The 13,454-nt window shown below is 43.1% G+C and overlaps 1 protein-coding gene across 8 annotated transcripts in view; it reads right to left on the minus strand.

Moving 5' to 3' along the window:
* Positions 1 to 7,066: 7,066 nt before the first annotated feature.
* The window catches only part of KIT (KIT proto-oncogene, receptor tyrosine kinase), a 79,696-nt gene continuing 73,308 nt past the window's right edge, over positions 7,067 to 13,454 (minus strand). For all 8 annotated transcript variants that reach the window (XM_079767673.1, XM_079767671.1, XM_079767669.1 and 5 more), the window contains exons 18-21: positions 9,820 to 9,931; positions 9,617 to 9,716; positions 9,163 to 9,268; positions 7,067 to 8,037 (exon numbers count right to left, since the gene is read on the minus strand). In XM_079767673.1, coding sequence (XP_079623799.1) covers positions 7,909 to 8,037; positions 9,163 to 9,268; positions 9,617 to 9,716; positions 9,820 to 9,931 — 447 coding nt within the window. In that variant the 3' untranslated portion in view covers positions 7,067 to 7,908. The remainder of the gene's footprint in view (positions 8,038 to 9,162; positions 9,269 to 9,616; positions 9,717 to 9,819; positions 9,932 to 13,454) is intronic.

Consider the following 13,454-nt stretch of genomic DNA (forward strand, 5'->3'; position numbering starts at 1 on the left):
ATTTTCCCCTTCCTGTACTTTGTGTTTTTGAAATGAAATGGCTAAAAGGTCATCCAAATCCCAGAGAAACCCAATAAAGGGCATGCTCCTACCCAACTGGATTGGTGACACTGCTGTCCAAAATCCTAGGATTCAGAGGTCAGACTAACTAGAGCTTGCTTCTCAACCTCGCCGCCCATAGCCATGAGGTTTAGGGAAAGATGTGAGCCACTCAGAGGCAGTTTTCTCACCTGTAAATGCAGAAAAATAATACTTACCTCCTAGTTTATTGTGAATCTTAAATAAAGTAATATGTAGGCATTAAATAAATGGTAGCTATCATCATCATCGTGTCACCATTGTCATCATCACTGATAATCGTCCAAGCAAAGCAAACTACCAATTATCACTGTCATTTATATGACCAAAGCATTTAGAAAGATCCCAGAGCAAATAAATGGCTCAATGAATGAGTGCATACTAGAAGAGAGTCAAATATGTGGTGTCATCTTACAAGTCAAGAATCATTGGAAACTAGTTTGTTAAAATTATTTGAATACCTATTAACTGCAAAGAGGAATGAAGGAAACGTTGAGGATCATAGCAATACTCAAAAATTGCACCATGGTTACAAAACTCTATAAATTTAATAAAATCACTGATTTATACACTTATGAGTAGATTTTTATGTTAATTATACCTCAATAAAGATGCTAAAAATATTCTCCATGGACAGGAGCTGAAGGAGGATTACCTTGCATGCAGCGTAGAAAGACAAAAAGAACCAAAATATAAAAGGAAGGTTAAGAGACATGGGAGATAGAGTGAGATGCTGTAAGATGCATTGAATTAAATCCCAGAGGTAGAAGAGAAACAGGCCTGGCAGAGGCAACTTAAAAAGGGATGATCATTTTGCAGTATTGATGAAAGACATCAATCGATAAATTCAAGAAGACCAGAGAACCACAGATAAGGACAAATAAAAAGAAATTCAAGCTTAGATATATCATAGTGAAATTACAAAGACCAAAGAAAATGTTGGGAGCAATAAAGAAAAACAGATAGATGACTATCTTTAAAAGAACAGACTGATCTAACTTCTCAACAGCAGCAATGGAAACCAGAGGGTGGAAATAAACGTGCAGAAAAATATAATTGCCATCATTGAGCTCTACATACAGTGAAAATATTTTTTAAAAATGAAGGTGAAATAATTTAGACAGCAAATCTAAGATTTGCCACCTACAAATCTTAAATAAAACAAAGTTCCTTCTTTTTTTTTAGAGGGAGAGAGTGGGGGGAGAGGAAGGAAGGGGAAGAGACAGAGAGAGACATCGATGTGAGAGAGACGTATCGATTGGTTGCCTCCCACACCTGCCTCAACCAGGGCCAGGGATCGAGCCTGCAACCAAGGTATGTTGCCCTTGACCGAAATCGAACCCACAACCCTTCAGTCCACAGGCTGATGCTCTATCCACTGAGCCAAACCGGCTAGGGCTCTTCCTCCATTATTTACAATCACTGAAACTCTACCTTTCTTCCACATGCTAAACCTTGAATATTCAATGTAGTCCTTAACCTGAAGAGATGCAAAATCAAGACGAGGGTTATTAGATTTAGCAAGAATACCCAGTTCAATTTCAATTTCAGCCAAGTTTCAATTTCAGATGTGTCCCAAATATTGCATGAGACATTTTCTGTGTGTCCTATTTTACCTAGCAATACCAGTCTATAAAATGGGGAAAATATCAGAGACATAGTTGAAAATTGTCAGTGGGTAGGTGACAGCCACATCCCAGAGATTAGATGAGATAGACCAGAACTTAGTGAGAGCATGTCAGATGAAAGAAGACAATAAAGGACCGACCTGGAATTCTGCCTTTTAAAGAGGTGACCGAGGAAAACTGAGAGACGAGGAGGGAGGGCAGGCAAGGAGGCAAGTTCCAAGGAAGAGGGGTCCGCATTGCATGAAGTTTCATTCTTTCATTTCTTGAGTGTCTGCTACTATTCTAGACACTATTTTATATAATAATCTAAAAGAGTGCTCTGAAATTGACACCTTGGAGATTATTGTTGTAGTTTCTTAGAGTTTTTAGAGAGCCAATTTCAGGACTACAGTGATGACCAGGTCACCTGCTATAATGCAGAGTTTTGAGAATTTTCTATTATGGATTAAATTGGGTCCCACAAAATTCATATATTGAAGTCATAACTGTAACCCCCAGTACTTCAGAAAGTGAGCTTATCTGGGAATAAGGCCACTGCAGATATAATTAGTTAAGATGAGGTCATGCTAGAATAGGGTGGGCTTATAATCCAATATGACAGGTATTCTTACATAAAAAGAGAATTTAGATATAGATACACACACTGAGGAAGAACAGCATGTACAGAAGGCAGAGACCTACAAGCCAAAGAACACCGTAGATTACCAGAAAACCACCAGAAGCTCAGAGGCAATCCAGGTGCTCTCACAGCGCTCACCAACCCTGCCAACACCCAGATCTTGGACTTCAGCCTCCAGAACTGAGACAATAAGTGTTTTTAAGCCACCCAATTTGTGGTCCTTTGTTACAGCAGCCTTAGCAAACTGACATCCTTTCCTTTACAAAACTTAACTCGAAGGAAGGCTGCCCAGCTGGTCCCAAGACCTCTCCTGGGGTGGGGGGGGGGCGTTTCCCCATGGAGATGCTGGCCCTGATGCCCCTCTCCTAGGGTCAAGCCTGGGGTCGGGGAGGTCTCCTCAGTCTTCAGCTTCTAGCCCAGGACTTCTTGTTACCTTCAAGGCCTTCCTCACCTTCTGAATAAGGAGGAGAATTTCTGCTACTTTCCCTTCCCCTCCACCCGTCCCCATGCCCCCAAGTCCTCCTTTACTTCTCCTTCCCACACAGCAGCTGTGCCGGCTGCCCTTTCCCTTCTCCTCAAAGCCTCATGCCTCGTGTGAAACGCAGCGGTCTCTCTAGGTCCCACTCTGGGGGGAAAGTTGTGTTTTTCTTCTATTTCCTATCTTTTCTGGACCCATTTCCTCCCAGATGGCTTTCCCTTACTCCAAGCCGATGGAATGTTTAATTATTCATTCAGAGTGTATTAATTAGCCATGCACGAAGCACTGTGCTAGCAGCTTCAGGAGCGGCTGAGATAGAGAACACCTGTGCCTCAAGAAAATGGAAACTTGGCAATGATGTAAAAGGTGACAGGTATGTTTGCCCTTAGACCAACTCCAGTTGATTCCTCCGGGCTTCCTGGAGATTTAGACTCCTAACGTGTCTTGGGCCCATGGGAGAGTACTGTGAGAGATGAGTGATGGCTGCATGGACAAGGGAGAGGGGAGGCCAGCATGGGAAGACCAGATATTTGCCATCGCTGAAGTACAGAGACTCAGATCTGGATTCAGATTCTGCCTCCAGGTATTAGAGAGCTTGAGCAAGTTGTAACCTCTTACGACCTCAGAGCAGTGGAACCTCTGAGTTTCTGGATAATTAAAATTTTTAACAAGTAAATAATAAAGTCAATGACTCTAGAACATATAGGTATTTATGTTGATTGGATTTTTTTTTTTTTTAAGTCTGGATACAGTGGGGTAAGGAGATAAGACCAGACACCAAATAATTATATTACCAGGCAGAATAGATTGTAAGGAGAATGGAGCGCCATGGCAACTCGGAGCAATCTCCAGGAGTCTAGAAGGGTGGAGGCTATTGGGAAAGAACAGACCTGTGAAGTCTGAGGATGGAATCAGAAGAGTGGGGTATATTAATGGGCCTATGGTAATGGGGGAAAAGCCTAGAAGGAAGGCTGGGATAAGAACAGAGAGCCTTAAATTCCTAGCCAAAATGTTGGGATTTTAATAAAACAGAAATCTCTATGAGTCAAGTTTCATAGCAAACTAGTACAATATCGTTTGCATAGAAGAGGAAAACAAGAAGCAAATTTTAGATTGTATAATCCTTTTTAATCCTCACCCGAGGGTAGGCTTAATTGATTTTAGAGAGTGCAGGAAGGGAAGGAGGGAGTGAGGAAGAGAGAGAAACAGCAATGTGAGAGAACATTGATTTGATTGCCCTCCGTAGTATGCAACCCAACCGGGACCAAACCCACAACTAGGTATGTGCCAACTGGGAATTGAACCCACCACCTTTCAGTGTACAGGATGACACTCCAACTGTGCCACACTGGCCAGGGCAGCTGTATAATTCTTTATGGGCTAACAACTGAGTTATGCTGGCATAGGGGCATCTTCTTGCTTCCTACTAAGACTAATTAGCCATGACCAGTTACAATTTTTGAGCATTATGTATGTATTAGGCATACAAACAAGGCAGTCTTTTTTTTTTTTTTATTGATTTTTTACAGAGAGGAAGAGAGACAGGGATAGAGAGTTAGAAACATCGATGAGAGAGAAACATCAATCAGCTGCCTCTTGCACACCCCCCACTGGGGATGTGCCCGCAACCAAGGTACATGCCCTTGACCGGAATCGAACCCGGGACCCTTCAGTCCACAGGCCGACGCTCTATCCACTGAGCCAAACCGGTTTCGGCAACAAGGCAGTCTTGACAGCTTCATATCAGTACATCAAAGTAGATACCACTATTACGGGAACTGAGATTTCAAGATTAATCTGCCCAATATCACACAGCAGCAAGTGGTAGAGACAGGAGCACAAAAACATTTGAACCCAATTTGAGCCTGGACTACACTTTGCTATCGAAAGCTGGGCTAGGGAAGGACATAGCTACAGACTAAAAGTACAGGGGCAGTTGACTGCTTCTAACTCAAGCTTTCGCTCACATGAAAAAATCCAAACGACACTAAAAACACTCAGAAATGACTGGTTTTGTGGTTAGCATTCATTCCTGTCTGAAATAATGAAAATCACCTGACTGAACTGTGGTCAGTTTTTCACTGATTATTGACATGTTCCTGGCCACACGATTCCCTCCCTTAAGAAGATTCCTCTTCATTACAGGTCACCTTTCACCCTTCCCTTTCCCTCAGAGACACTTCTGCAGGGGTAGATGCCACGTCAATAAAGGAAATCGAGTCGGATGGTGTTTTGTGCCTAACACACTCTTAATAGGATTACGTGTTCAGGGTGGTTCTTTGTTTCAAGCTGGGAGAATTCACAGGCTGTGTGCAGGATCCGCTGCTCTGGACAAGACCTCCTGATCACCAAGGATGCTCCAGCCCTGCAGTGGCCCTGAACTAACAGGCAGAAGTACCTCCCTCCAAGCGAGTGCTAGAACTTAGCTCAGTTCTAGAAGCAAGCGAGGACTGAAAGGTGGAGCAGGAACATCTCAAGTTGAATTGGCCTCTCTTCAAAACCCAAGCAACAAGAATACAAAACCACTTGCCTGGGAAACTCATGTCAATCTTGTGAATTCATGTTTGAGACAGTCTCTTGTAGGAGGAAACGTGCCCGTTATATTAGCTGAAGTCACATAAAACTGCTACTATTGGACCATTATTTTGCCCACAAAAATGGTCATTCCACGAGTCAACCTAACAATAATCATAGTGATGTGTAGAATTCTCCAAACATTTCCTGTATTTATTTTTCAATGTAAATGGAGACCATGAATTGTAAGAATAGGATATGAAAATACAGCACATATCAAATCCTTAATAAATGTCTTGAATTTTCAAGTGTGTAAATCCTAGTGATCTGAGTCTGGCCTGGATCTTGTGCACACTGAGCACAAAACTTCCTAATGTCCAGGTGAGTGCACTTTACCACTTTAAAGTTTAATGTCAGCTTGAAATAATCAAAACATTTACTTGATTTATATATTTACATTTTTATTAGAATTCTTCAGAACTGTCAACAGTTGGACAACATATCAGGAAAAAAACACATGGAACACCAACATCCTTTAAACTTGCACTGCTTCCATATTTACACATAAAGTTACTATATATATAAAAAATATTTTCAAGGACTCATGGGCTTGGGGATATTCAAAAGACATTATTGCTACATTTCAATATTTACAAAAAAAAAAAAGCCACAAAATAATTTCAAACATTAAGCCACTGCAAAGAAACATCTGATGTAAAAAAAAAAAAATTATAAAAATATAAACTTTCAAGAATATCCAAGACAAAACTCTCAGTGAAGTGCCCCTGAAGTAGTACCTAGACATCTACAGTTAACCACTTTCTTACTCTAATCAAAGTGAACAGCAACGCAAAGGAAATTTTCCAAGTATGGCAAACAGCGACAATCTCTTACGTTGACAACAAAACCCCAAAACCGGTTACCTTTGGAAAGGTGCGAGAGCATAGAACTCCAGTGCAAATGGTTACTTCCAGATAAATGGCCACAGTTCTCTAAATGTCACCTACGGGACTAGGAGGGGGAAACCGCGAAGGCAGCATACCTCCATCTTGCAAGACAACACACAGACCTTGCCATGTACCACATGGACCTCTGGTAGTTGGGCAGTGATGAAAGAGAAGGTAAACTAAGAATAATAATCCAGGCTACAACCTAAAGGGTGACATTTAAATACATTCCAGTGGGAGAGTAGCATTACTAAGGTCTAAGGAGCGAGTACAGTATGTCGAGTATAAATAATGGAGTGCCTTAAGTGGCGGTGGATTGCAAATAAATAGGTACTTTAGGCACTCGGCTTCCTACGTGCCTCTATGCGAGCTTTTGGTAAGCTTCTGGGGAGAGCAAGGTGAAGGGAATGAAGAGCAGTATGGACAATGAAAGCCAAGCTACTTCTTGGGTACTAAGGACCCTCTTGGGCTCAGAGCAAAAATACCGCCCAAAAGATGTGCCTATAAGCACACACATGCACGCACACATACACACTTTATATAGATACTGGCCCAGTGTCCAGAACATGTCTGCAAAGGAGCCTGAATCTAAATTTTCTTTCCTGCTACAGAAGCATCCAAACCAAGACAGCGCTGTTTTCTCACTCCTGCCGGAGTCATGCAGTGAATCTTTTTCAAGTGGCATCAAATCCATTGAGCACAATGCCATTCTGAAGCTATAGGCGTGTTCTGGGGAATCTGTACAGCAAGTTCCTCGGCTACATAAGGAGATTTTTCTTAAGATTGTGCTTAACAATTATGGTTTTTCTTAAAAAAAAAAAAAAAAAGCACTAATTGTGTCCTTCCCACTTGCCTGGCTCTGTATCTATTCTACATACATCAGACTTGAGCAGAGTCATATCCAGAAACGACACCTTGTGGGTTTCCCCCCCTCAGGTATATGAACATGTACAATTGCGGGATGAGTATATACAACGTGAATGGGGGAGGCCCTCTCTCCAATCCAGCTCCCTGACAGCAAACTGGCCAGAAAGCAGGTCAGCAGGACGGAGGCTCACGGCTCAGCAGCAAGTCTCCATTCGGGCTCGGAGAGAGATTTTTCGTGGTCTACGTCTCATTCCCAGCATGAAGGAGGAGATTTCTTAAGCCCAGACATTCATAGACTTCTGACCTTTGTCCCAGTAACACTCTATTTTCCACATCAGGGGCTTAGGTTTCAGCTTCTAATCTCACTGCACCATCATGTCATTATGGATGGCGACAAGGGCTGAAGGTGACTACTGCCATTTATTTAAATACACTACCAACCATACTTTTCGAACAGAAATTAGAGAAGGCTCAGAAAGGACTCCAGGTGCCTAACGCCCATTTCACACTCCCTTTCTCCAACTCAGATTTGTTGTTGTTGTTGTAGTTACCAGGAGCTACTCTGCTATTGGGAATAGATGCAGTTGGAACCCTGGCCTGGCAAGAGGATAGGGGCAGATGACAAAAAGCATCGGCCACTAAAGTGTGCTCATAAAGACGGGACTACAGTGGGGTGTCCATTTTCTGGGAGTAGGATGCAAGTCGAACAAAACAGTCATAGAAACCAGAAGAATGGGGATCACTGTGTCGGGGAGACCCCCAGGCACGTGCTCTGCTTCAGGCGTCTTCGTGAACAAGCAGAGGCTGGGTGGACGAGGTGCTGCTGCCCACCGAGTTGATCCGCACCGAGTGGTCCACCACGATGTTCTCCTGGTTGGGGCTCCAGTTGGCCAAGTTGGAATAAATCTGAGGAAAACGAGTCCACAGTCAGTACACCAATCCTCACCCCGAACACAGTGACGAAGGGGCACTGTGGGAGCTTCGGAATGCCAAATGACTTGAGGAGGACTCTTACACAAGCGAGTTTAAAGATGTCCACCGCCCAAATCATACTAACGGACAAAAGAAAATGCAAGTTTGTTTACCCCTCCTTTTCCCCAAGGCCTGATGATGTAGGAAGTGATGGGGGGGGGGGGTGCTTTTCTGCTGGGGAACTTCTAGAATAGGCACTACCTAACCTATTTGAAAGGTCTATAAATCTAGGTAGCTAACTACAACCCAACAGCCGATGTAATTTACTGAGAAAGCGGTGGCCCTTCCATTAAGAAACAAGCACTTGGGTAGAAAATGCTGTTTAATTTGAAATACCAAATGACATTTGACCAGCTTTGCCACCCAGAAGAGCAAGTTTTCACCCAAAAATACCAGTGGTGTATGCTTAGAAAAGGAAAGATAGCTCCAAGCACAAATCCAGAAAAAAAAGCAACTTAGAAAAAAATCCGAGTCAAAGTAAGAATCACTGTCTTCCTTAAAATCAGAAGAAATAATGGATTTGGGCTTTGACTTCCTCCCTCCCCAAATCGCTGGGAGGATCTCCCAACTTCAAACAACTCTGCATTCTATACGGCTTGTGGGCACACCGCTCTGTGCCATTTTCTGGCCATGCTTGTTTGAGCAGAAGCTCATTCCGCTGCGGTAACAAGCTGTCTTTTCTACGCTTTTATTCTAGTTCACATTAGCCCAACCCTCCAGAGGCTGAACGGCCCTGACATGTGAGAGAGCCCATGCAGACCCCATGACCAGCATTTGGGTGGGGGAGGACCCGTGGCAAATCCTTATGGAAACGTCTACTTCCACACTTCTGAATGCAAAGCCCTCCACTCTCTTCCCGCCCCACCTCACATCCTTCTTTGGCTCAGAGCAGAGGGTTGGGCAGAAAGAACTTGTTTCCTTTCCTCTCCTTTCCCATCCAAAGTCCTAGTTACAACCTGAGCCAAGGAGAGAAGGGGTGGGAAGGGGCGCCCTCACCCCCAGAGCCTGAGGAGGAGGACACCCTGGGACAGAGAGGGGAGACCCTGGGCCTGTACTCACATGATTGCTGCTCTCTGAAATCTGCTTCTCAATCAGCTGAACGATCTGCTTGAATGTCGGCCTTTTCAGGGGATCAGCATCCCAGCAAGTCTTCATTATGTCATACCTGCAAAACGAGGGCCGTTTGCCATCACTCCTCAATGCCCTTCACCTGGCTTCCGGCGTATCCCGTGCAAATTGTCTCAAAAATAACTCCAGGCTGGGCAAGTGGACAGACTGCATGGCATAGTCTGTGTATGAAATGCTGCCGCCGAAACTTTCTGTGTATTTGGTGACAACAGATTATAAAAAGAAGCTACAGAAATGACATTTGACCAGGACGCCCTACACAGGAACCAAGTGGCATTTCAAACTGGCCTACTCGAAAACCCTCAACATCTGGGTTTCTGTCTTTAAAAATAAAAATAAAAAAGGGGAAACATACTAATCTGCAGGAAAGTGCCTGGGCCCTTACATTTCAGCAGGTGCATGCTCAGGGCTCAGCATCCGGAAACCCTCCTTGATCATCTTGTAGAACTTAGAATCGACCGGCATTCCAGGGTAGGGGCTGCTTCCTGAGGCACAAATCAGTGTTAATCGTAAGAAAGCAGGGCACGGACAGAACCTGAAGAAGGTGCTCCGAGCCCATGAAGGTGCCTTGGGCAAGCATCGTTTTACCTAAAGAGAACAGCTCCCACAGAAAAATCCCATAGGACCAGACGTCGCTTTCGAAGGTGTACACACAGTTGAAAATGCTTTCGGGCGCCATCCACTTCACAGGTAGCCGAGCCTGCAACGGAAGCACAACAGATTCAGCGATGTAAAGTAACCTTTGCACTCCGATGTCGAGTGTGACTCGACACGGTTAGCATCGGTAGCAGCTCTTTTTATACTCTTTGAATGTATCAATAATTTGAAATATAAAAAAATCCAAATAAGTAAGTTTGTATGAAAAGAAACTCCAGTTTTTTATTCTACTGCCGCGCTTTGTAAAATCTGGGGTATTTAAAAAATTAAATCCCGAGTAGAATAAAGGAATCGAGAAAAAAGCAAGCGAGTGCAAAGGGTTAAGAAGTTCCAAAAAACTGAATAGCAAATTATTCCGACGGATGTGGCTCCTGCAGAGAGCTGGGGGTGAGAACTTGACTGCCTCTCACAAAAGCCTGTTATCCCTGTGACTTCAGATGAACCCCCAACTACCTCCAAAATAGGGGGCTCACAAGAATACCATCCCTATTTTCAAATGGGGACATGAGACACTACAGCATGGTGGGTAAGAGCACAGGCATCAGAGAAAGACAGCCCTGGGCTCTAATCCTGCCTCCACCACTGCCCTTGAGGTGTAGTCATGTGGCTCAGTTTGGGACAGGAAGCTTTAGGAAAACTTTAAAATACGGTCAGCATGTCCTTCTGTCCTTTCCTCTGCCTTGCCTTCTGGATGTGTTGGGTCTGGCTAGTGGTGGTCATCTTGGACTATGAAGCTAGGGCTACACCCAGGGATTGTAAAAATGGAAAAGGGCCCGGCTGGTGTGGCTAAGTGGTTGAGCATTGACCTATGAACCAGGAGGTCCTGGTTTGATTCCCGGTCAGGGCACATGCCCAGGGTTGTGGGCTCGATCCCCAGAAGTGGGTGTGCAGGAGGCAGCCAATCAACGATTCTCTCATCATTGATGTTTCTATCATCATCATCATCATCATCATCGATGTTTCTATCCCTCTCCCTTCCTCTCTGAAATCAATAAAGATGTATATTCCACAATTAGGCAAATTTAAAACAAACAAACAAAACAAAAAAAACGGAAAGGGGAGAGATTTGGTCCCTGGGTATTTCACGGGGCCTCTTAACAGGCCTGGCCCCGCACTCCTGTATTTCTTTTTCTTTAATATGCAACTGAAACCATCCCTAAGTGACCTGCATTGGGCAAGTCACTTAAACATCTGTAACTAAGCCTCTGTAACTTCTTCTGTAAAACAAAAAGAATACTTCAAATGTCACGAGTTGTTCTGTGGCTTAAATGCGGTAATGTGGGTCAGCGTGCTTACCCCAGTCCTGCCTGACTCCCTAATAGCTGAGAAATGGTCTAGCATAAGTGATCACTCAACAAACAGCAGTGGTTGGTGACGATTATGACTATTCCAAGGAGGTGAGTGGCAGATTCAGGGCTGAAATTCAACAGCGGAATTTCACATCCTGAACCTTTTCTGCTAAAACAGAGCCTAACTTTCCATGACTGTTCCTCTTAAAGGCGTTCTGGATTCCTGGGTCTTAATCTACCATAGAAAACTAAATCAACCCTTAACTCATTTAGAGTTTAAAATTAAGAAGACAATTGTTCATAGTCTTTAAGTTATTTTAGTCCATAGGGGAAAAAAATGCTTCCAATCTCTCCCCTGAAATTTTGTTCTAAAACTCCTCCAGGGGGGCTCTTAACCTGCAATCTACAAGTATCTTGAATCCAGGTGCCTGTGAACTTGGAAGGGAAGAGATTATCTTCTTGTTTACACTAACTTCTAAATGAAGTTTAGTATTTCCTTAAATTATGAATGAAGGCAATAAAGCACAGCAGACTGAGCAGAACCTGTGACTTTGTCACCAATATAATCATGGAGATCGTCATCCTAGCACAGTATTTACATTCATGAAATTATAGTAGTTTTTTAGAATATGTTATTCTATGTAACAAAGTACATGTATTGTCATACCACAAATTTGCTTTTTAATATTTTGATCAATTTAACTGCTTTTCTTGGTTATCCCACTTATTTTATTTCGTGCATTTAAAACAATGTTCTGACAAAAGATCCATAGGATTTTCCAGGTTAAGAAACCCTGGCACAAAAATTTAAGGAGAACCCACGCAAAATGAAAGGATTTCCAGAGAACTGACACAACAAGGAGATCTCAGATGATGAGGATGTAAATTTGGGGGTAGTCACGTGCTACGTGAGTTTCATTGCTTTCAACTTGTCTGCAAATGTTCCTTACTCAGTAGCCTGGTGAAAGTGGCATCTGTGATTGGTTAGTTCACCTGGCCTGAGCTGGAGCCCACAATATGGAAGCTGGTGGGAACTAACCCATCCTTGTTAATTCCAACCAATCACAAGCAATAAGGAACTGCAGCATCACCACTGTCATGGTTATTTATATTTCAAATAAGACAGCTATGAAATATTAAGTGCCATATAAGTATTAGCCACAATGCGCCTGGCTCTATTCTAAGCACTTTACATATATTAATTGATTTAATCCTCACTGCAACTTTATGAGGCAGCTGACAGGATCATTCCCAAGAGGAAAAAAAAAAACACAATGTTAATAAGTGTTGGATAATTCTTGCCAAATATTACACAGCCACTAAGTGATGGACCAGATTCGAACTCGGCAAGACTGGGTCCAGGAGCTGCAACCTTCTTCCTTTTGTCCTACTGTGACTATTCAGAGGCCTAGATAAAGAACCACCTTACATTCTTCCTTTCAACAGTGCACCAGGATGGAGAGAACATGGTCTCATTAACGCTCCTAATGATGAAATCTAGCCTCGGAGGAGACTGATTAAAAATGCATGTGTTGGCCCTGGCCAGATAGTTCAGTTGGTTAAAGCATCATCCCAATATGCCAAGGTTGCAGGCTTGATCCCCAGTCAAGGCAGATAAAAGAAGCAACTGATGAATGCATAAATAAGTGGAACAACGAATCAATCTCTCTCTCTCTCTCTCTCTCTCTCTCTCTCTCTCTCTCTCTCTCTCCCTTCCTCTCTCTCTTAAATAAATTATTTTCTTGGTTATCCCTCTTAGATACAATAACCCTCCCTTCCTCTCTTAAATCAATTATTTTAAGAGAGAGAGAGAGAGAGAGAGAGAGAGAGAGAGAGAGAGAGAGAAGGGAAGGAGGGAGGGAGGGAGGGAGGGAGGGAGGGGAGAAATGCTTTGATTAGAAGGTAAACCTAGCACTTGTTTCTACAAACACAAGTCAAGTGTAGCCAATCCACAGAGATGCCATAATGATGAAGGAGAAAGTATTACCTTATCATAAGTTACCTCTAGGAATAAATCTGGACTATAGAAATGGGTCTGGGAAAATCGATGCAGAAGAATATAGACACAGGACTACATGACTTCCCATACTAATGGGATACTGCTCTGGAAATCAAGCACTCTGGTTTCAGACTCTACCAACCGGTGTATCTCAGACAAACATCACTAAAATATACTGCAACTCTTAAAACGGGAAGACACTGCATTCTAATGCCAAGGGTTTGCGATACAATGAAAACGGCAATGAAATAAAGCACTTTGAAATAAAATCACTATGT

This window comes from Cnephaeus nilssonii (assembly GCF_951640355.1).
Source record: "Cnephaeus nilssonii genome assembly, chromosome: 1".
NCBI classification, from domain to species: domain Eukaryota; kingdom Metazoa; phylum Chordata; class Mammalia; order Chiroptera; family Vespertilionidae; genus Cnephaeus; species Cnephaeus nilssonii.